At 37.4% G+C, this 21152-nt stretch overlaps 1 protein-coding gene across 28 annotated transcripts in view; it reads right to left on the reverse strand.

The window, feature by feature from the left end:
- NRXN1 (neurexin 1) overlaps positions 1 to 21152 on the reverse strand; it is a 928975-nt gene that overhangs the window by 15508 nt on the left and 892315 nt on the right. For 20 of the 28 annotated variants that reach the window (XM_026684867.2, XM_026684923.2, XM_087960674.1 and 17 more), the window contains one exon: positions 1515 to 1602. In XM_026684867.2, the coding sequence (XP_026540652.1) occupies positions 1515 to 1602 (88 nt within the window). The remainder of the gene's footprint in view (positions 1 to 1514; positions 1603 to 21152) is intronic. The other 8 variants (XM_026684876.2, XM_026684932.2, XM_026684858.2 and 5 more) reach the window with 1 other exon arrangement.

Below are 21152 nucleotides of genomic sequence, written 5' to 3' on the forward strand. Positions count from 1 at the left end.
CAGTTCAGTGAAGGAATGGTCTCCGTTCAACCCATGGAGTTGCTAGAGGACCAATCAGAAGATGGAAAAGTCCATCTGAAGCCCTGGGGAACTGCCTAAGAGATCTAAATCCTGACTATAAGGCTGGTTTAGATGTCACCACATGTGGCATACCAAAGATCCTGGAACTTAAAAAAAATTATAGCCATTGTGGTTATGGAAAAAAATGAAAATATTTATTTAGAAAATGTATATGGCTGCCTAATTCATTCATGGTGACTCCAGGTGGTTTACAAAGATAAAACCCATGTACAAAAACCAATAAACCTCTTTCCTGACAACAATCAGTCCAGCCACTTTATGGGCTCCATATCACTCTGGAGTCCTCTGAATCACTCTGGGGTCCTCATTGGCAGAACTGGATCTTTAGGTCTTTGCAAAAGTGTGTCAAAATGGGGGGCAATCTTATCTCCACAAGAATGATCTTATCTCCATGGGAAAAACATATCAAAATTGTTATGCAAATGCCTTTCTTGTCTTGTTTATCTATCTTATAATTTTCTCTTGTTGCAGATAACAGAACTGTCCTTTTAAAAAGAAGCTGCATGGTAAAATCTTAACAATGGAAACAACCATATATCTTAGAAGTTGTGGTCAGTCACACATTATTGCCAGTGCTATGAATGGGCATTTGTGATTGTTAGTCTTGTCAGGGATACATTTCAACCTCCCCTCACCATCCTTCTAAAATGAGTTGCAAGCAGAGATGGTCAGCTGTAATTTGAATATTGGCTGAATTGTTCACCAGTTTACAAGGTGTGCTCTATCATCACAGAATATCCATAAACACATAATACTTTCCTCAATATCCATAAACACATAATACTTTCCTTATTGAGATTTCATCGTGTGGTTGCAAATCTAACATATTTTCAATTTCACATCTATGAAGTCTTCCATGGCAAAAGGGCTTCTGCTTAGCAGAAATATGCACAGGGAATCAGAAGTCTTGTCAGTCATAGATGCATTTTTTTTCTTTCAGAGGGCTCAAATCTTAAATCTTAAAATCTCTGCTTTTTAAATTTCTACAGGATCCTTAATAAACATATTGCTTAAAATAGGTCCATTGTCATATAATTAATTAGTTGTTATTGAAGATCTTTTAATAAAAACAATAGAAGAAACCTAAATAGCCAACATTATTTTCATAGAATTTATTGTCAATGTTCTAATATATATTGACAGTTATAGGCTCTCACTCATATTTAGGTTTTTCCCTACAGCTGTTAACTTTTCTGTTTATATAGGCTACCAAAGGACAATAATCCCATTAGTAGGAATCTTTATCTTGTTTTCTTTCTCTCATACATAACAGACACATGTACACACAGAGAATTATGTTGGCAATTCCTATCTGGGACCCAAGAGAATGAATTTTGCTTCATCATCAATACAAGCTGAAATAAAATGTTCTTTCATCACATCTGCATGCAAAGAATAAAAATAAAAAGGAAGTAATAAAAAAGTTGACTAACCTAACCCACCTGAGCTCGTCTCACAGGGATCAATGTCCTCATCATCGCTGGGGCATTCAGCTGAGGCCACCAAAATGTCATCTGTAGTCTGCAAATAAATAAGAGAATCCATTGGATCAATCAAATGCTCCAAGTCAGTCCTCACCTCTGTCAAGATTCTGCAGGCACAATCATAACCGATCCTAGGAAACTCATAACATTCTGTAAGATTTTTTTTTAATGGTGATGTAAGATCTTTTTTTTATTTGAGAGCTAACAAAAGATTATGTCACAAGTCCACTGAGACATTCAGTGTTGCTCTCTATCTCTCTGACCATGACAACATCTTATTCTTGTTTCTCTTGCTCTGCACCATCTGTTTACAGCTGGAAATCTTTCGCTACTCAACAACCCTCTGGAAACCTTTTAATCAAATCTCACTTACATAACTACCTGGTTTGCCCTGACATTATTCTAATCATTCTTCCTCTCTGACCAGGAATTTGCTGATCGGAAAGTGTAATAGAATTGACTGCCTCCTCAAATTATTCCTTTTTAGCTCCTTTTTAAAAAAGCATTATTATTTTCAATAGACAATACGCTGAGATCCAAAATATCCCTTAAATACTCCCAAGAACTTTTGATACCTGGAACAGATTTTTTTAGGCTTTTTTCTCTTTGAATGCAGAATTTGAAAAGAAATCCCCATTTATAATAAGAACATGTGAAAAGAAGTCAGTTTGGTGTAAAGGTTATTGGTGCTGGACTAGCAATAAGGAGATGGTGAGTGCTAATCAGTGGTGGTATTCCAACTGGTTTGGCCCAGTTCTGCCGAGCCGGTAGTGCCGATGAGCAGCGGAGACCGAATCGATTCTCTCCGACACTCTGTTGTTGGCCCCACCCGCTGGCTCAGGATCCCATCCCTTTATGTCCTGCTTTTGAGGCACAGCTGCTTTGCATGGCACAGCAGATTACCGTACGGCAGCTGCTGAAGCAACATGGAGAGTGCAGAATTGCAGGTGAGTCAAAAAGCCTCTGTGCCTGTGCAAAGTGTGCACTCCAATCCACGCCCACTGAACTGGTGGTAAAAAAATGTGAAATACACCACTGGTGCTATTCCTCCTTTATGTATATAAGCTTACTGGATGTCTTTGGATCAGTCATTCTCTCACAGACCAAACCCATCAATATTACAAAGTAATTGTTTTGGGAGAGATAGCAGGTGGAGATATTATATATGTCACCTTTAATAATTCTGGATAAAGGTGGGATATAAATCTAAAATTTTCAGTTCAGCTGGTGGTTTTATGGAATGGTGTATAAAATCTTCCATTCCTAGGTGCTTGCTATCTAATTACACTGTTGAGGAAACAAACTATGATAGGACAGGGAACAAAGTGAGAGGCAAAAATGACAAGGGAAAACTCTCACCTTTTGCAGTTATAGATACGTTACAGCTTAATTGTTTACATACTTGTTTTCAGTAGTTAGTAAAAATTCAACTAGGTTTTTAAAAACTCATTCCTAATAACTATCCTAAAAGCTCTTCAAGATGTCAGTGCAGGTTCAGTAGATTCAGATGAGCCTTTTGGCATGTCTGTTTTGTATACATCATCATCATACAGAAGACTCTTTACAGTTAGTACGATGAGAGTCTAAAAACAATTCAGAGTAGCAAGCAACATTTGGAATACCAACCGGGTTGGCATCAACCTAGCCCTTGGAAGGAGCCATTCCCTTCTTCAGGAGATCTTGCTCTCCTTCTCGAAAAATGAAGGGCTATTAATAGTCTCTCATATAAAGAATGCATTGGATAGATTGATTGCACTTGGAGAAAATGGTCCTGAAGACACTTGGGAGCTAAGCCATATATGGCTTTATGGGTTAAAAACAGCACTTTAAATTAAATCTGGAAACTTGTTAGAACCCAGTACATATTCGCTTACATGTTCTCTATTGATGATATTGATCTCAACCTGTATGAATGACCTGTCTTGGTAGCTTCATGTAGACAATGAAATGGGCAGGGGAAATAATTCTGGGACATCACACAGATAGACTTTTTGAGCCCATTCTTTCCTATAAGCATTGACAGGAACTATCCACTAAGAAAAAAGAAGACTCATTTCTAAAACAGTGTTTGACTCCCAAACCTTACAGGCAATTCCCCAAATTATAATGGTTGATAATCCTGAAATGCACTCCCTAACTCATGTCCTGAAGCAGTCCTTCACCAAATGATCAATGCTGTTCCTATCCCATGCTTTAACATGGGAAAAGTATTTCTAACTAGCAACTGCCTCTACTGTGCTTTATCTACTTGTGTTCAAATGAGTAATCTGAAAAAAATAAAATAATGGCAAAATACTATAACAGTTTTTTGATTATTTGTTTAGTGTATGGTTATAAGAAATGGACTAGCAGCATATGTTAACATTTCACCCAGATTAGTAAAACACAATAAAATATAAATATTAAAAAATCTATGCTCAAATACCAATGTCTAGGACATCTAACCATTGAAGTGCAGCATCGTTTATATTTAAAAAAAAATCAGATACTGGACTGGTATATGTCCTCAGCTTTTTCTTACTGAATAACTTTTATATACATTTTTAGAATGTGTGTTCTTTAGACTAGTTTCAAATTTGTAACATCCCTAACATATATAGTATGTGTACTGCATGTGTATGTAGTTAGTTGTCCACACAAGAGATCCGAATTTGAGTAGTAGCTCAGCATTTTCAAAATTCATAATCTACAAGACCTTAGAAGCAGAGAGAAAATAAAGAGGTTGTTGAGAATTGTTATTCCTAAAATAGTGATAATCCAAGACTAAATGAATTAACAACCTAATTAAGTACAAGGCTGTTTTATATCACAATCTACCTGTGGTATAAAAAGAAGTTGCAGATATACAAGTGAAACTCGAAAAATTAGAATATTGTGCAAAAGTTCATTTATTTCAGTAATGCAACTTAAAAGGTGAACCTAATATATGAGATAGACTCGTTACATGGAAAGCAAGATAGTTCAAGCCGTGATGTGTCATAATTGATATGATTATGGCTTACAGCTCATGAAAACCCCCCCAATCTCAGAAAATTAGAATATTGTGAAAAGGTTCAATATTCTAGGCTCAAAGTGTCCCATTCTAATCAGCTAATTAAGCCATAACACCTGCAAAGGGTTCCTGCACCTTTAAATTGTCTCTCAGTCTGGTTCAGTAGGAACCACAATCATGGGAAAGACTGCTGACCTGACAGTTGTGCAGAAAACCATCATTGACACCCTCCATAAGGAGGGAAAGCCTCAAAAGGTAATTGCAAAAGAAGTTGGATGTTCCCAAAGTGCTGTATCAAAGCACATTAATAGAAAGTTATGTGGAAGGGAAAAGTGTGGAAGAAAAAGGTGCACAAGCAGCAGGGATGACCGCAGCCTGGATTGTCAGGAAAAGGCCATTCAAAAGTGTTGGGGACTTTCACAAGGAGTGGAGTGAGGGTGCATCAAGAGCCACCACACACAGACGGATCCTGGACATGGGCTGCAAATATTGTATTCCTCCTGTCAAGCCGCTTCTGAACAACCAACAATGTCAGAAGTGTCTTACCTGGGCTAAAGAAAAACAGAACTGGTCTGTTGCTCAGTGGTCCAAAGTCCTCTTTTCTGATGAGAGCAACTTTTGCATCTCATTTGGAAACCAAGGACCCAGAGTCTGGAGGAAGAATGGAGAGACACACATTGCAAGATGCTTGAAGTCCAGTGTGAAGTTTCCACAGTCTGTGTTGATTTAGGGAGCCATGTCATCTGCTGGTGTTGGTCCACTGTGCTTCATTAAGTCCAGGGTCAATGCAGCCGTCTACCAGGAGATTTTGGAGCACTTCATGCTTCCTTCCACAGACGAGCTTTATGGGGATGCTGACTTCATTTTCCAGCAGAACTTGGCACCTGCCCACACTGCCAAAAGCACCAAAACCTGGTGCTTCAATGACCATGGGATTACTGTGCTTGATTGGCCAACAAACTCGCCTGACCTGAACCCCATAAAGAATCTATGGAGTATTGCCAAGAGAAAGATGAGAGACATGAGACTGAACAATGCAGAAGAGCTGAAGGCCACTATTGAAGCATCCTGGTCTTCCATAACACCTCAGCAGGGCCACAGGCTGATAGCTTCCATGCCACACTGCATTGAGGCAGTAATTGCTGCAAAAGGGGCCCAAACCAAGTACTGAGTACATATGCATGCTTATACTTTTCAGAGGTCCGATATTGTTCTTTGTACAATCCTTGTTTTATTGATTGCATGTAATATTCTAATTTTCTGAAATTGTGGATTTGGGGTTTTCATGAGCTGTAAGCCATAATCATCACAATTATGACAAATCACAGCTTGAACTATCTTGCTTTGCATGTAATGAGTCTATCTCATATAGTAGTTTCACCTTTTAAGTTGCATTACTGAAATAAATGAACTTTTGCACAATATTCCAATTTTTCGAGTTTCACCTTTATCTGATTTCTGTTCTATCTTTCTAGCCACCACAGAAAAAACCAAATGAACACTATTCAGCTTCATGATATAGCACAGAGTAGCATTTGCTAGGGCTTCAATTTTGTCCTCTTTAATTGGAAGGTAAAAAATGGATGAAATATCTCTTTGGCAAAAATGAATGCTAGTCATTTTCAGTAGCAATCATGATAAACACTCCTAATTTGCAAGGGCAGCTGCTCAGAGAGTTTTCATTAACAGCAGATTTAAAAGCTCTCCCCTTTCCAGCTCTGTGTAGTGGATTGAATTACAGATTGACAGAATCACGGTGATACATTCATAAATTAAGGTATCTCTTAGCTGAATGGTCAACATTATGTAGTATTTGTCTTTAATTCAATTAGATTTATTTTTCTTTTAAAAGGTAGTGTTTAGAAGTGGTGTATCACACTGTTTTCCTGTGTGGTCCAATAAAGAACACATTGTCCTAATTTAGATAGCACAACACAATACAATTTTGCAGTAATTGAAAATTACATGTTTTTAAAATATTTACAACCAACCTTTCCCTCCTGCAGGAATCCTACATACAAGAATCCTAGATTTGTACTGCAGTTGTCAAAAGAGCCAATGCAATCTTGTTCTGCACCCACAGTGATATAATATTGATATCACAGGAAGTGATAGTTCTGTTCTGTACTGCATTGGTCAGACTATACCTGCAACACTGTGCCTAGTTTTGGTAGCCTCAATATGAGATAGATGTTGAGGTTAAGAGCATGGAGAAAAGCAGAAAAATGATGGAAGGCTTGGAGGGTAGATCCTATGAAGAACATTTAAAAGAAGTTGATATGTTTAGCCTAAAGGAAAGAATACTAAAGGGAGTCATGATAGCAATCATAGTTCAACAGTTGTCACATGGAAGAGAGTGTGAATTTATTCTTTGTACTCCCTGTGGTTAGGACAAAGCCAGTGGATGGAAGCTTTACAGAGAGAGATATATACTCAAGACCATGAGTAACCTCTTGAACATGAGTTATTAAGCAGTGGAATAGCCACCTGCCTCACGTAGTTGTGGGTGTTCCATTATTAGTGGTTTTTAAACAAAGACTGGATAGCTAATATTTGGGATAATCTGAGGGTTTTTGCCCTGGTTAGAGGTATGGAATAAAAGACTTCCAAGGTCATTTCCTACCCTATGATTCTAAAATATCCTTTCCTCACTATATATTATATTTTTAAAAAAATAACAAAAATAACTCATGCTTTTATATCAGTTGACTTGTGCTATACAACTGCAATGTGCTCCACCTGGGCCTGTGTCTGAAGACCAGCTAGAAACTATAATTGGTGCAGAAAGCATTGGTCCATTTATTAGCTGGTACTCATTGCCAGGAGCACACTGTAGGTTCTGATTGGCTTCCCACAGTTTTTCTGGTACAAAATGCTGGTGTCAATCTATCAACCTCTATGGGACTTATCACTTATTTACTTACATACTGACTTACCATGTTTCTCCAACAATATGTCCCCCCCATAGGAAGGCCCAGCATGTTTTCTAGGCATGAGGTGAAATTAAGCCCCTCCCCCAAAATTTAGTCCTATTTAAAACATGCGAAATGGGGAGAAGGGTGGGGGGCAAACTTAATGTTAGGAGTGGCCCATGGGCAGCTGTGCCTCGCCACCAGCCGCTCCTAACAGCCGATCATGGCAGAGAATAGAGGGCTCCCTACCCCTGCCAAGTGCCTTTGCTGCAGACCCGGATATGGTGGCATGGATGTTGGTCTTGGCAGCGGCGGGGCACTTTGAGTCACAGGAAGGGCAAAATGGATAGATGGTTCCCTTTTTAAAACTACCGGGAAGGGGAGGGGAGAAAGCTGCCTGGCCAGTCTGTATTCTTAGGGAACTGATGGAGGGAATGAGAATAAAGAAAACTTAAAGAGTGGGAAAAGGTCCACGTAGGGAACTGTGGAAGCTATGGAGGTGGCTCCCCCGCCCAAGAAGCAGCTGAAACGTTGCTGGTGGAGGAATGCGCTCAAACCATTCTTCCATCCACTGTAAGGGCCACTTCTCCACTACCACCATGCCGCGAAGTCCAGCACGGCCTCTGGCCTCTGTGTCTTGCCCAATGGCAGCAGTCTGAACATGGCATAAGCCATGGCGAGGGCAGAAGGGAAAGCAATGGTGGTGGAGGAAGTGGCAGCAGCAGCCGACGAAAGTCCCATGATGCAAAGTGCCCCACCGCTGCTGAGGCTGACATCCATGCCGCCGCCACCCGCCCACTGACCCGGCGTGCAGCCAGCACCATACCTGGATCTGCAGTAAAGGCGCTTGGCAGGGGTAGGGAGTCCTCTGCACTCTGCCATGATCAGCTATTAGGAGTGGCTGGTGGTGAGGCGTGGCTGCCCATGGGGTGCTCTAGGCGAGGGTGCATGCGGGGGTTGGGGATGGGAAGAAATTAAATCATCCCCCAAAAGGCGGCCTAGACATTTTTTGGGGGGTCAAAAGAAAATAAGGCCCAGACTTATTTTCTGAGAAACACGGTATTTATTTAACAAGAGTATATAGCTACCCATTTACCAACAGACCTCTGGGCATTGAGCTAAAATAAAACTTGCCATGTAAATCAATGAATAGAACCAGGTTGAGCCACTGTAAGAACACCTTACCAGCACACTTCACATCCTTATGCTGGATTCTGTTAAGATCCTGACTCCAGTGCCTGGGTAAAAAGCCAGGTCTTTATGGCCTCTTGGAAAGTCCAAGGCAGGGATGTCAAACTCAAGGCGTGCGGGCCGAATCTGGATCACAGGGTACTTAGATCTGGCCCATGGGGCAGCCCTGGAAATAACGAAGGACTGGCCCACAGTCCTTCTGCCAGTGAAAACTTAGCTCAGGAGGCTGGCCCTCTCAAGCTCCATTTTCAATGGCAGAGGCTTGCAGGAAGCTGTGGCAGCTGAAAACAAACTTCAGGAGCCCATTTACACTGGCAGAGAACTCCGGTCACAACAGGTGCCCCCCTGACATGATTGACATTGAGCTGGCCACACCTACCCTGGCCACACCTACCCCGGCCCCCGGAAGTCAAACACAACCCTGATACAGCCCTCAATGAAATTGAGTTTGACACCCCTGGCCCAAAGGGTTAATCTTGGGGTGGAAGTGATACCATGTCACAGGAACATTCTTTCATCAGGTGACACAGCATCACTGAGGAGACCTAGACCATGCCACTCTCCTAGATGTACTCTGATGGGCAGAGTATGAGAAATAGGTGGAAGTAGAAGTGGATACTCTTAGGTATCATTGAGGCTGGAATCTACTATCCGATATCTTTTTCCTAAGGAAAGCTGTTGGCAATATCCACTTCCATAAAGGATTCATAAAGGTGATGGCTTCACAGTAGCTATACCTGACCTTTAAACAACATCCTTATGAAGTAAGTTTTGTTCCCTTGTTGGACATTTAACAAGAATTAAAATACAAAACAAGTAGGGAAAAAGAAAATAAAAAGGACTGTAGGGTTTCTGACACCCCCCTCTTTTACACATCTGCTAATTTGTAATATTTGTAGACATATAGCTTGCTGTGATTATTTGTGTATTATTTATGATTGACTACAGGTGGTTAACAAATGGAATGAATGAATGAATACTACCAGTATCAGTGGCAGAAAGTAGATCAAAATTGCTATCAGAGATTAAAGGCAATTTAAGGATGTGATTGTTGGTCATTTCCTGCCTAGTTTAACTGCAGCCACAAACCAAATAGTCAGCAGTATTACTGTATATACTGAGTATAAGCCTAGTTTTTCAGCCCATTTTTTGTGCTGAAAAAATCCCCTCGGCTTATACTCGAGTCAGATTCCCTCTGAAAAAAAATGGTGTGGAGTCGCGGCCTCCGGCGGCAGTGACTCCCAACAGCCCCAGCCGGGAAGGGAAAGGCAAAAAGCGCTTTGCCTTTCCCTTCCTGGGCGGGACTGGGGCCGCGCCGGCGGTAGTGACTCCTGACTCAGGGGCCTCCGAGGGAGGGGAAGAGAGTGACTCCTGCCTCCCGCTGTCATCATCATCTTCTTCTTTTGGGTTAGTGAATCAATTAAACCTTTCATGATAGTGAGATCGTTTCCCAAATTAATTATTTTTATTTTTGAAATTTACCAGTAGCTGCTGCATTTCCCACCTCGGCTTATACTCGAGTCAATAAGTTTTCCCAGTTTTTGTGTAAAATTAGGTGCCTCGGCTTATATTCGGTCGACTTATACTCGAGTATATACGGTAAATCTTGCAATATTATTATTTAGCAGATTGCACCCTCCCATTAGCTACACTTTCTTAAATTAAAAAAACCAATTTATTGTATATTTACTTATTTATAACACTGTTTATAAACTTTGCATTGTTTAAACTTCTTGCAGTATTTTAAAGTAGCAAAATACATGGATAATATTTCAAATGTTTGGATTTTAGTGCTTTTCCAATCCTCTCCTTGTAATAAAATAACAGCAGCTATTTAGTTATCACTTCTTTGTTCCATTCTGAACACATTACATTCCTGAGCCATAAGATAAATTTGCTGAAAACTAATATCTATTTTTTTAAAAAAGAAAAGAGAGAGAGAAAAATAAAGTAACATAAAACGATTGGATTTCTAGCAGAAAACAACAGGGTATGAAAAATTAGGATGGAGTTCATGTGGAAAAAAAAATTCATTTCAGGAGGCTAGATTAACTGAGCAATTTTCTCACCAAGACTGTGTAATTTAAATTTAATTTACTGAGTGTGAAGCTGATCTCTCTGACTGGCTGCTGAGACTTGTAGTAGAAAGTAAGAAAGGAAGGGGAAAAAACCCTCAGATATGTCACATTAATCAATCCCATTCTTCAGCTTTCTTTTCCCCTTGCTTATAACCTTTTTTACACACAATAAAACTAAACCAAACACAACAGCATTAATCTCATGTTACTGCTTGACAGTTTTTCACTTGGAGAAATGGGTTCTGTACTGTTGAAACGTATCCTCTACTTTTCAAGGAGATAAGAAATTACAGCTTTGCACTAATTAGATTTGCTTTCTAAATCCATATTTAAATGTGTATTTTCACCTAACTTTTATAAAGCTATTTTGGTCAATTTAAACTGCCAGTAATAGCACTATACCATCAGAAGATGTATCAATTCTAATGGGTAATCTGTTTTTGATTCACATTAATCTGAAAAATGGAGGTGGGATAATATTTTCATATTGGAATTTGCAAAAATTTACATTTCCCAAGCATGTTAAGGAAGACACTCTTATAAAGCTATTTTGGTCAATTTAAACTGCCAGTAATAGCACTATACCATCAGAAGATGTATCAATTCTAATGGGTAATCTGTTTTTGATTCACATTAATCTGAAAAATGGAGGTGGGATAATATTTTCATATTGGAATTTGCAAAATTTTACATTTCCCAAGCATGTTAAGGAAGACACTCTTACAAAGATTCCTATTTGTTGAATATAGAAAGAGGAGATATTTAGGCAGGCATTTGGTTTAAAATGTTTCCTATCGTACATATCTTTGTTTGCTTTCCCTAGCTGGGGAGAGATCATTTTCTCAATACTCTGTTCATTCAGACTTCCAAATTACTCTATCAAGATTTTATTTCATTTTAACATTTATACCATATCTTTCAGACAGTTGTTCAAGGTGCTCCCCCTTCCTATTTTTCCCCGTAACAATCCTGTGAAGTCAGCTGGGTTTGAAAGAGTGACTGATTCAAGGTCACAAGTAAACATTTATTGGTCTCCCAGTGGTGGGATTCAAATTTTTTTACCACCTGTTCTGTGGACGTAGCTTGGTGGGCATGGCAGGGGAAGGGTACTGTAAAATCTCCAGTCAGAAGTGGTATTTGCCGGTCCTTCGAACTACTCAAAATTTCCGCTACCAGTTCTTCAGAACTAGTCAGAACCTGCTAAATACCACCTCTGGGGTCTCCTGTCCACGTGAAACACTACCACGTTATCTGTTTAATAAATCACAGAATCCGTAACCATATTTAGCTACTTTGGTATAAAATCAAGTATATTTCAACACATTTATCTACTGTTTATCTACACTGTCTATCTACTGTTCCTTTATCCTTCCAGCATTTTGAGAAATGGCTAATGTATACTTGACACATTTTGAAATACTATCTCAACTGACAATATTAAATTAAGACTTTTTATGCATGTTAATATGCATATACACCAGTGGAATGGGTACTGTGATTTGATCTCATATCAACGTCTCTTTATCTCCAACATGCATTTCAGAATCCTTCTGGAAATTTGATCGGTTTCTTTTATCAAGTGTTACATTTTATTCATTTAAAAAAACCCAGAAATGATTACTCTCCAAAGAATAATGCAGATGATATTGTTATTAGAATAAATTACTGTATTTCTTTTGCGTGTACTAAAATTGCATAGTCTCCTACCCAGAAGATAGGCTCTTTGTACCTTCTTTCTGCCACTGATTATTTGGGCCATTACAAAGAGGAAGGAAGGAAGGAAAAGAAAGAAAAAAGAAAGAAAATATTAACTTTATCAGTATTCCGTCCTCATGGAAGCCTGTAGTCCTTTCATTTAGTCACCATTCAAAGTTACTACTCAACTAAAATAGTGACTTATGACTGGTTTTCACAGTTACGACCGTAGCAGCATTCCCATGATTGTGTGATCAAAATTTGAGTTCTTGGCAGCTGCCATGTACTTATAGTAATTGCTGGGGTCATGTGATCACCATCTGTAATTTTTCCATCTGGCTTCTGACAAGAAAAGTGAATGGGGGAACCCAGATTCACTTCATAACTGCACAATTTACTTAACAAGTGCAGCAACTGTGGCAAAAAAGGTCATAAATTGCGGTACAACTCACTTAACTGTTTTGCTTACCAGCAGAAATTTGGGGCTAAATTGTGACTGTAAGTCAAGTACTATCTCCCTATTTTACATTTCAGTGATTAATGTTTTGAATTTAAGAGCAAAGAAATTTAAATCCAAACTATAATGAACGGGGGGATTAGTGAGGATTGTAGATCTGAAGAGATAATTGGCTACTTGGCTATCAATTATGGTTTAATGCAGTTTTCTTCAATCTAATACACTCCAAATATATTGGGAGTAACATTCCTAGAATATTCAACCAGCATGGCCATTTCCCATGTGAAATAGAAATTCTGGGTGCTGCAATATAACATAGCATCAGTTTGAGAAATCTGATTTAGTGATAGGACATAGCTTTCTTTGTCTTGGGATCAGGTTATCTCTCTTTGTTCCACAAAACAGACTTCCATTTTATATTAATTGAAATCTACATGGTGTGCAAATTGAATAAACAGGTTTACACTATTGCACTATCAGAATCACTGCACTCACAGAGGCTTACAACACTCTTAATAGTGATTCGTGGACATCTGAAAATGATTTTAAAAATGGATGAGATCTTAACAAGATTGTCAAATGTAGCAGCATTTAGAGAAATTGAAATTTCAATCAAGGTTATTACATTATGTAGTTCAAGAATTCAAAAATGAGACCTGATTTAATTATCAAAGAGCTTAGTCAATTAAAAAAAACTTCAAATGGGAACTGCATGCAGAACCAAAGTTATTTGGACTGCAAAGCAAAACAGAGTTCACATATCTGTTTCACTAAAATGTAAATGAGCAGAGAAACAATTCTGCTTGGAAGGATTTCTAGAGAGAATGCTATTCCCTTAGAAACAGAAAAAGAACATCAAGACAAAGTATGGTTCTTTCCTTCCACATCCATCTGGTTTGAAAAGCAAAGAAAACAAAACTAGAAACTCATTTTGGGATACCATTTCATTTTGGTGATTTATTCAAAAGAAGCAGGCACATCCAAAATAACCAACAGATGTTGAATATAAATGTGCAATGTATATTTTTAAATACACCACATCAATATCCCATAAAAATTTCCTGTACTATCACATTTTCAAATGTACAGAGGAGAAAAAAGTTATACACAATTCAAGTATTCCAAAGGTGCTTTTTCAAGAGGCAACTGGCCTCAGAACTGAAGAAGCTTTTGGATGAGAAGCGAAATGTTTTCAAGGACAAAAGCAAAGAAAGCCAAGTTGCCTCTTGAAAAAGCACCTTTGGGACAACTATGACCTGGGTGACTGAGAATCTCCATAGGCATATATTTCAAAAAATCTAATTGCATTGTTTCTACCATCCAATTTGTAAAAGAACAGCCTACATATCTTACTGAAGTTAGCATATAAGTTCATGATAGCAGTCTTCCAATATTTGAAGAATTGTCACAGACAAGAGAGGGTCAACTGTCCAAAGCACCTGAAAGCAGGACAAGAAGTAATGGATAGAAATTTATCAAGGAGAGAAGCAACCTAGAACTAAGGAACAATTTCTTGTGAGAACAAATAACCAGTGGAATGTCTTGCCTCCAGAAGTTGTTGGTGCTCCATCACTGGAGGTTTTTAAAAAAGAGATTGGATAACTATTTGTTTGGAATGGTATAGGGTTTCTAAGCTTGAGCGCGGGTTGTACTAGAAGATATCCAAGATCCCTTGCAACTCTGTTATTCTTTATTATGTAAGTTAATACAGCCATTTCTATTGATTTTGATGGCTCTGACTTACAATTCTTTAATGCCTATTGATCAAGGATAACATTGTTGTATATACTGAGACAAAAACATTTGTAAATATGGAATGTTGGATACTCTTTCTACATGTGCAATGTCCATTAACACTAATAGACAATAGACATTTATGGAATTAATTGCCTTCCAATTAAAAGTGCAAACTTTGTTAGGGGCATTTGAAAAAACTAAACATGGACAAAATGGCTTCTGCTATGGAAGTTTTTTATTTCAATGTTTGTATTACTGCATTTAATATATTTTAATATAATTGTTTCCTCTCCCCATTCCTTTTTTAAAAAAATAATATTTTCTGATGAAAAAAAGAATGTTTCCTATCTAGAAAGCCAATTTGTGAGTTGGCTTTTGTAGAGAAAGCTTCATTTGACTTTTGTAGAGACAATTGTTTTCCCCAGAAGCATTTCTTCACCAAGTTCAGTTTCGATCATTTTCCCTTTACAGTTAAATATTATTTCTTAATTGACTATATAATGAAAAAAGTAAGCTTAAGAGTATAATTTGTCACTTTTTTTTGTTCTCACATATAGTAAGAAGTAAGAAATAAATAAGTTTTCTCCTCACCCCTTATCAGTGTTTTGCTCTAGTGCCTTTGGCTTCTTATGTACAGAACAATGTTCCCAAATGAAAGAAATTTCCAGGTTTAATTTTAGAGTTCGATCACATATAACACAAAAAGGACATTGGACTAGGATGGACTGAATAGAATTACCTCTCCCTATAATTACAAGGCAATAAACCAAACCCATTATGGGCCTTGTTCTAGTAAGCTCCCACTCTATTACAACCCTGAATACATTTTTGTGTGTGTATATGTGACTTCAAGTCAGTGTTGACTCTTAATGAGTTCTGAATGACAATGTATTGCTTCCTGCTTGCAATCCGTTACAAATGTACAATATTTTTGATGCTCATGTTCCTTTGAATTACATACTTATGACATGAAAAGTGATAGTTGGACTGTAAAAATGAAATTTCCATGCCCTTCCTATTATTAAGAGATAAAAATATATGACCCCTATTATTCAGTGAGTTGAAGACTTAATATTACATACAACTTATGAACAAGTTGCTTATAGATAGATAATTATAATGAAATATGGAAATCCTTTACTGCAGATATTATATGAAATAGGTATGTGTTGTTAATGTTTTGCTTTTTGTTTTCGTCTTTTTTATTTTTCTGTTTAAATAAATGCTTTTTAAAGAAAAAGATTGGGAGGAATATAAATGGTGAAAAAACCAAATGAATATTCATGAGTACAGTTGGGAAAAGCTCTGAGGAGCCACAAAAACAGTTTTGGGAATCATGGCTTATTGCAGAGAATTTTCCTCATTTTAAACTCACTAAACAGGATAAGAAGCTTTTAATCACTTAAGAGATTTGTGTACTTTGTACTTGAGCTGGGATTAGAATACAAGTCACTCTTACTTCCAAGCCTGCATCTATCTGTTGTCATTGCTTTGCCTTTTCACATTCCATTTGGATTGTCTTACTCTCAAGTTAATTATGGATTTTACATAAGAGCACACAAAATTCACAAATATTTTTATGAAAATAACTTCATGCACAATTATAAATTAATTTACATCAACTTACATTAATATGTGAATCAACCAAATTTTGCTGTTATGGTTTACAGGGTTCCCCTGGATTGAGATGTGAAGCCAGGAATGAATGTGAAGTGGTCTGAAATCTAGGCACTGTTGGGTGATTCTAATCCCTGAGATCCACCCAATTTTATTTCAAGGTTAACTTTAGGACAGACATAGTTCTAACCACTTTGGTGATTACAATGTTTAACAATATATGGAAATATACATAATTTTATTGGATTTTGTGGATTCCTCAATGGTTTTCATTGCTGTTGTTTCTAGTTCCCCTATTCAACCATTTATTTGGACTGCATTTAGTAGATGGAATTATGTGATTCTGTCTCCTTCTGGAAGAATAATCTCAGAAGCTTTTATATCATGATCAGGCTCAATTGTTTAATAGACTGTAAGAGATGTCATCAAGGTTCTTATTTCTTGGCATAGATACATGAACCTCAGATAAAAAGCATTATGAGTCCATGTTTTCCATCTTGTACTGATAAAATGTACCAAGATAAGATTTCAAGAAATTTTTTTTGCTTCATGATTTATATAAACCTTCCAAAATTCTAATTCCTTTTTATAAATTGTTCTTACCTTTTCTAATATTTAGCTCCAGAAGCAAATTGAGGTTATGGAAAATTGAAAGAAGATCTATCAAGGTACAAAGCAAATCATCATGTGCATTTGCTTACTAATTTGGTTTTCTCACCACAGCAAAAGATTTTAATATTATCAGCTTTGCAGCTGCCTGCAGCTTATTTTGCAATTACCTGTAATAAATTGTGCATTGACTAATAACATCTACAGACTTATGGCATGTCTTTGTACATATTATTGAAAGGTTATTATTTTTTGTGATGCCTTTCAAATCTTCTTCAAGCAATTGCATGGGATGCAGTCAACTTATTCATGCAAATGTGGCTTACTAACACACAAACTGGTGCTCTCCAAAATTGTATGTCTAACTGTATGGGGTATGGAATAACAACTTTTGATATTACCAAACAAATCCACCATAACTATGACAGATCTATCTTGTGATATAAGGAGCATAATTAGGGAACATTCTCTATTTATTTCAATGGTGTTTTCATGATAATACAGATAATAGTTGGAAGGGACCTTGTAGGTCATGGCAGTCCAATCTCTTCTTGAAAGTCTCAACCGATGGCGCTCCCACAACTTCCAAGGACAAGCTGTTCCATTGGTTGATTGGACTGCCATTTGTCAGAAATGGTGTAGGGTCTCCCGCTTGGGCGGGGGGTTGGACTAGATGACCTACAAGGTCCCTTCCAACTCTGATTATCTGTATCTGTTCTCACTATCAGAAAGTTTCTCCTTGTTTCCAGGTTAAATCTCTCCTTGTTCAGTTTCCATCTATTATTCCTTGTCTGGCCTACAGGAGCTTTAGAAAATAGCTTGACCCCTTCCTCCTTGTGGCAGCCCCTCAAATATTGGAAGACCGCTATCATGTCTCCCCTGGTCCTTCTCTTTACTAGACTAGCCAAGCCCAGTTCCTGCAACCGTTCATTGTATGTTTTAGCCTCGTCCCCTGATCATCCTGGTTGCTCTTCTCTGTACTTTTTCTAGAGTCTCAACATCTTTTTTATAATGTGGCGACCAAAACTGGATGCAGTACTCTAGGCGTGGTCTTACTAAGGCTTTATAGAATGGTATTAGTACTTCCCTTGATCTTGACTGTATCCCTATTTTGATACAATTTAGGATTGCATTAGCTTTTTTGGCAGCTGCTACACACTGCTGGCTCATATTTAGCTGGTTGTCCACTAAGACTCCAAGATCCCTCTCACAGTTACTGCTATTGAGCCTGGTTTCACGCAGTCTATATGTGTACTTTTGGTTTTTCTTGCCTAAGTGTAGGACTTTACTTTTCTCTATATTGAATTTCATTTTATTAGATATGGCCCAGTGTTCTAGTCTGTCAAGATCCATTTGGATCTTGAGCCTATCTTCTTGGGTGTTAGCTATTCCTGCCAGCTTAATATCATCTGCAAATTTGGTAAGTTCCCCTTCTATTCCCTCATCTAAGTCGTTAATGAAGATATTGAAGAGTACTGGGCCTAAGACGGAACCTTGTGGCATCCCACTGCTTACTTCCCTTCATGTAGACTTAGACCCACTAAGGACTAACCACACCTATGAGTCCACCATATCTATCATATATAATATGTATATAACTGAACTTCCCAATGTGATTCCTAGAGGGGCAATGTGCCTGCAAACATCATCTTCACAATCTTTCTCTCATGCACCTTTTAATATTTTTATGTGTTTTTAATGTTAAAAACTGGGGGAAATCCTACATGCTATAAAGTATCAATTTCATTCTAAAAATATTTCTCTCTTCCAATTATTTCCATAATCTCTTTTTTAATGAAAAAGAACACTCTATAGGAGAGGTGGAATAGAGTTAATATTGTAATTAACTGATAATCTATAATTGATCATATTGCCCATGACAGCTGTTTAACAGACAGGTAATCTCCTCAACAGTCATTTGGTGAAATGTTTGTGCAATATTCCCAAACTATCAAATGTGCTCATCAGGTGATAAATGCTGGAAACCATGGCTAAATAAATACGGTAGTAGTTTGGCTCCTGTTTGTAACTGAAGAAAGAAGTAAGTAGAGAAAATGCTGGAAAAACTCTACTTTTGCTATTATATCTCAGTCATTACTCTATTGATTTACAAACTTTACCATGCAACTAATTCTTACACAATTGTCCACAGGCATTCAGAGAGATTGCAGAAAGTTCTGTTCTCCTTCTGAATTTTGGTAGTGGAGAATCTATTACGTCAGTCAATGCACCTACAACATATTAAGAATAATGTACCAAACGTATGAAAAACATTACACTGGAAGAATAATCACATTTTTAAAATACAGAATAAGCCCTAATTTAGTGCCCTTATCTACCTTGAAAACATGGTTAATTCCTGAATAAGAATTTTTTTTTCATTATTTACTCTTCTAATGGTACAATTTACACAAGCATCAATACCCTTATTGCCATATATTATTTTGGGAGGGAAGCTATCTCTATACCCCAATTTATTGAAAAATAGTTACTTCTACGTTCCTTAAACACCACAATAAAGACATCTCACAGTTCAGCAAATGTTTGTAAATATTGCATTCCAAGCGGCTCAGTTTTCCAAGTTAAATTCATTTTTAATAAGATTATGTTCATAATTGAACTTCTGCCACATGCATTGATTTGTACTTACAAAGGCTTTACCTCGTGCATCCATTTAATACTGGAAACATGTTAAAGTGCCAAAGCACTTACGTATAAACAGGAGAATTGAGCATTTGCTCAGTCACTCTATGTATCTGAAAGCTTCAGAGAAAGTCTCAAATATGATTTACAAATGGCAAAATGACAAGGACAGGTTTTTTTTACTGCTTTCAATTAAACAAAGTATTCATTGCATATATTCCTGATGAAGTATGTAGCAATGTTTAACTCCTTCCTCCTTCAGTAGAGACAGTGTGAGGGACAAGATCTACCTTTTTTTTTTAAAAAAAAAAGTTCCAAATAAACCCAAAGGTGTGCAAATTGCAGGCTTTATGGAAATTGCTTACAGCATTATTTCTCAAACTTGAAAACTTTAAGATGTGTGGACTTTGACTCACAGAATTCCCTAGCGAGAAAAGGTAGAGAAACATTGGCTAAGAGAATGAGCCTGAAGTTAAAAAATGGTAGTGGATTAAATGCAGGATGGTTGAATTCCCCCTGCAATGATCTTCCTACCATTCCAGTTAATCTTTGTATTGGGGGAAGGGAAAGAGTTATATGGGTTACAATGCAAAGAAAGCAGGCTTCTGTGGGACATCTCATGGTCCAGAGGCATTTTTGTAAATAAAACTGATGCTCTTGACTTATTTATTGTTCGTTCTAATTCTCTAGATAAAAAGACTTATGGTAATCATTATAAAACCATAATGAACATACAGTTAGTAAACAGTACCATTATAATTAACTAAACACATTTTTAAAATGCACAATAAAAAAAAACCAGTATAAATATTAGATCCTAAAAACATGGTGGAAAACTTTGGCCTTCATAACCATACGAAAGGCTAGAAGGCAGAAGGCCACCCATGTATTGGGTGAGAAGTTATTGCTGGGATTAAATCTGATCTGGTTTTGACCTCTCCAATCCTTTACAGTCCCTGGATACTAAGTGAAAACTCCTTTACTATAGGTAGAAATAGGCAGCTGTGTATCATTAGCATATTGAGCTTAACCAACCACCCCATTTTTAGGTGATATATTTCTATTTTTAGAAGTAATTTTACTAAAAGACAATCTGGTGCATCTTGAGGAGGTGCCTGTTGTCATATTGTTGCTTAGGCATTCATTAAGCTGTATACAAGTAAGAAAAAATGAACATTAACATGCCTGGAGTTTTGTAAACAAAACATAAAAAGAAGGAAAAGGACTGTTTCTAGGATCTATCAAAGAAACTGAATCATCATACAGTAACTGTGAAGTTACAAATCCTTTTATTATGCAAGCTTTCTCATGTTGTATCTAGAACCATATTCCATATTACACAGCTGCTTTCCCCAGATTTAGCATTGTATTATTTGAACAGCCAGCTCCAAGCTGTTTTTCATAATAAACTGTAGATTCAATAGATTTAACCATTTTGTACAAACATCTAATGTTGAATTAACTGCATAACATCTCAAATTAGAAATTCTAACATCAGAATATTTGGATATTCTTATGAAAGGTGATATATATTGTACATGGGATCCAAAATTATGGCTGTGCAAGACCATCACTAGGCCATCAAAATGCCACAAAATAATGTATACCTTTAATAGGTGAGTTGGCACAAAAGAAAAATAAAAAATAAAAAGCCAG

This window comes from Notechis scutatus, chromosome 1, assembly GCF_049901735.1.
Source record: "Notechis scutatus isolate UNSWTSFEM ecotype Mainland chromosome 1, rNotScu1.2, whole genome shotgun sequence".
NCBI lineage: Eukaryota > Metazoa > Chordata > Lepidosauria > Squamata > Elapidae > Notechis > Notechis scutatus.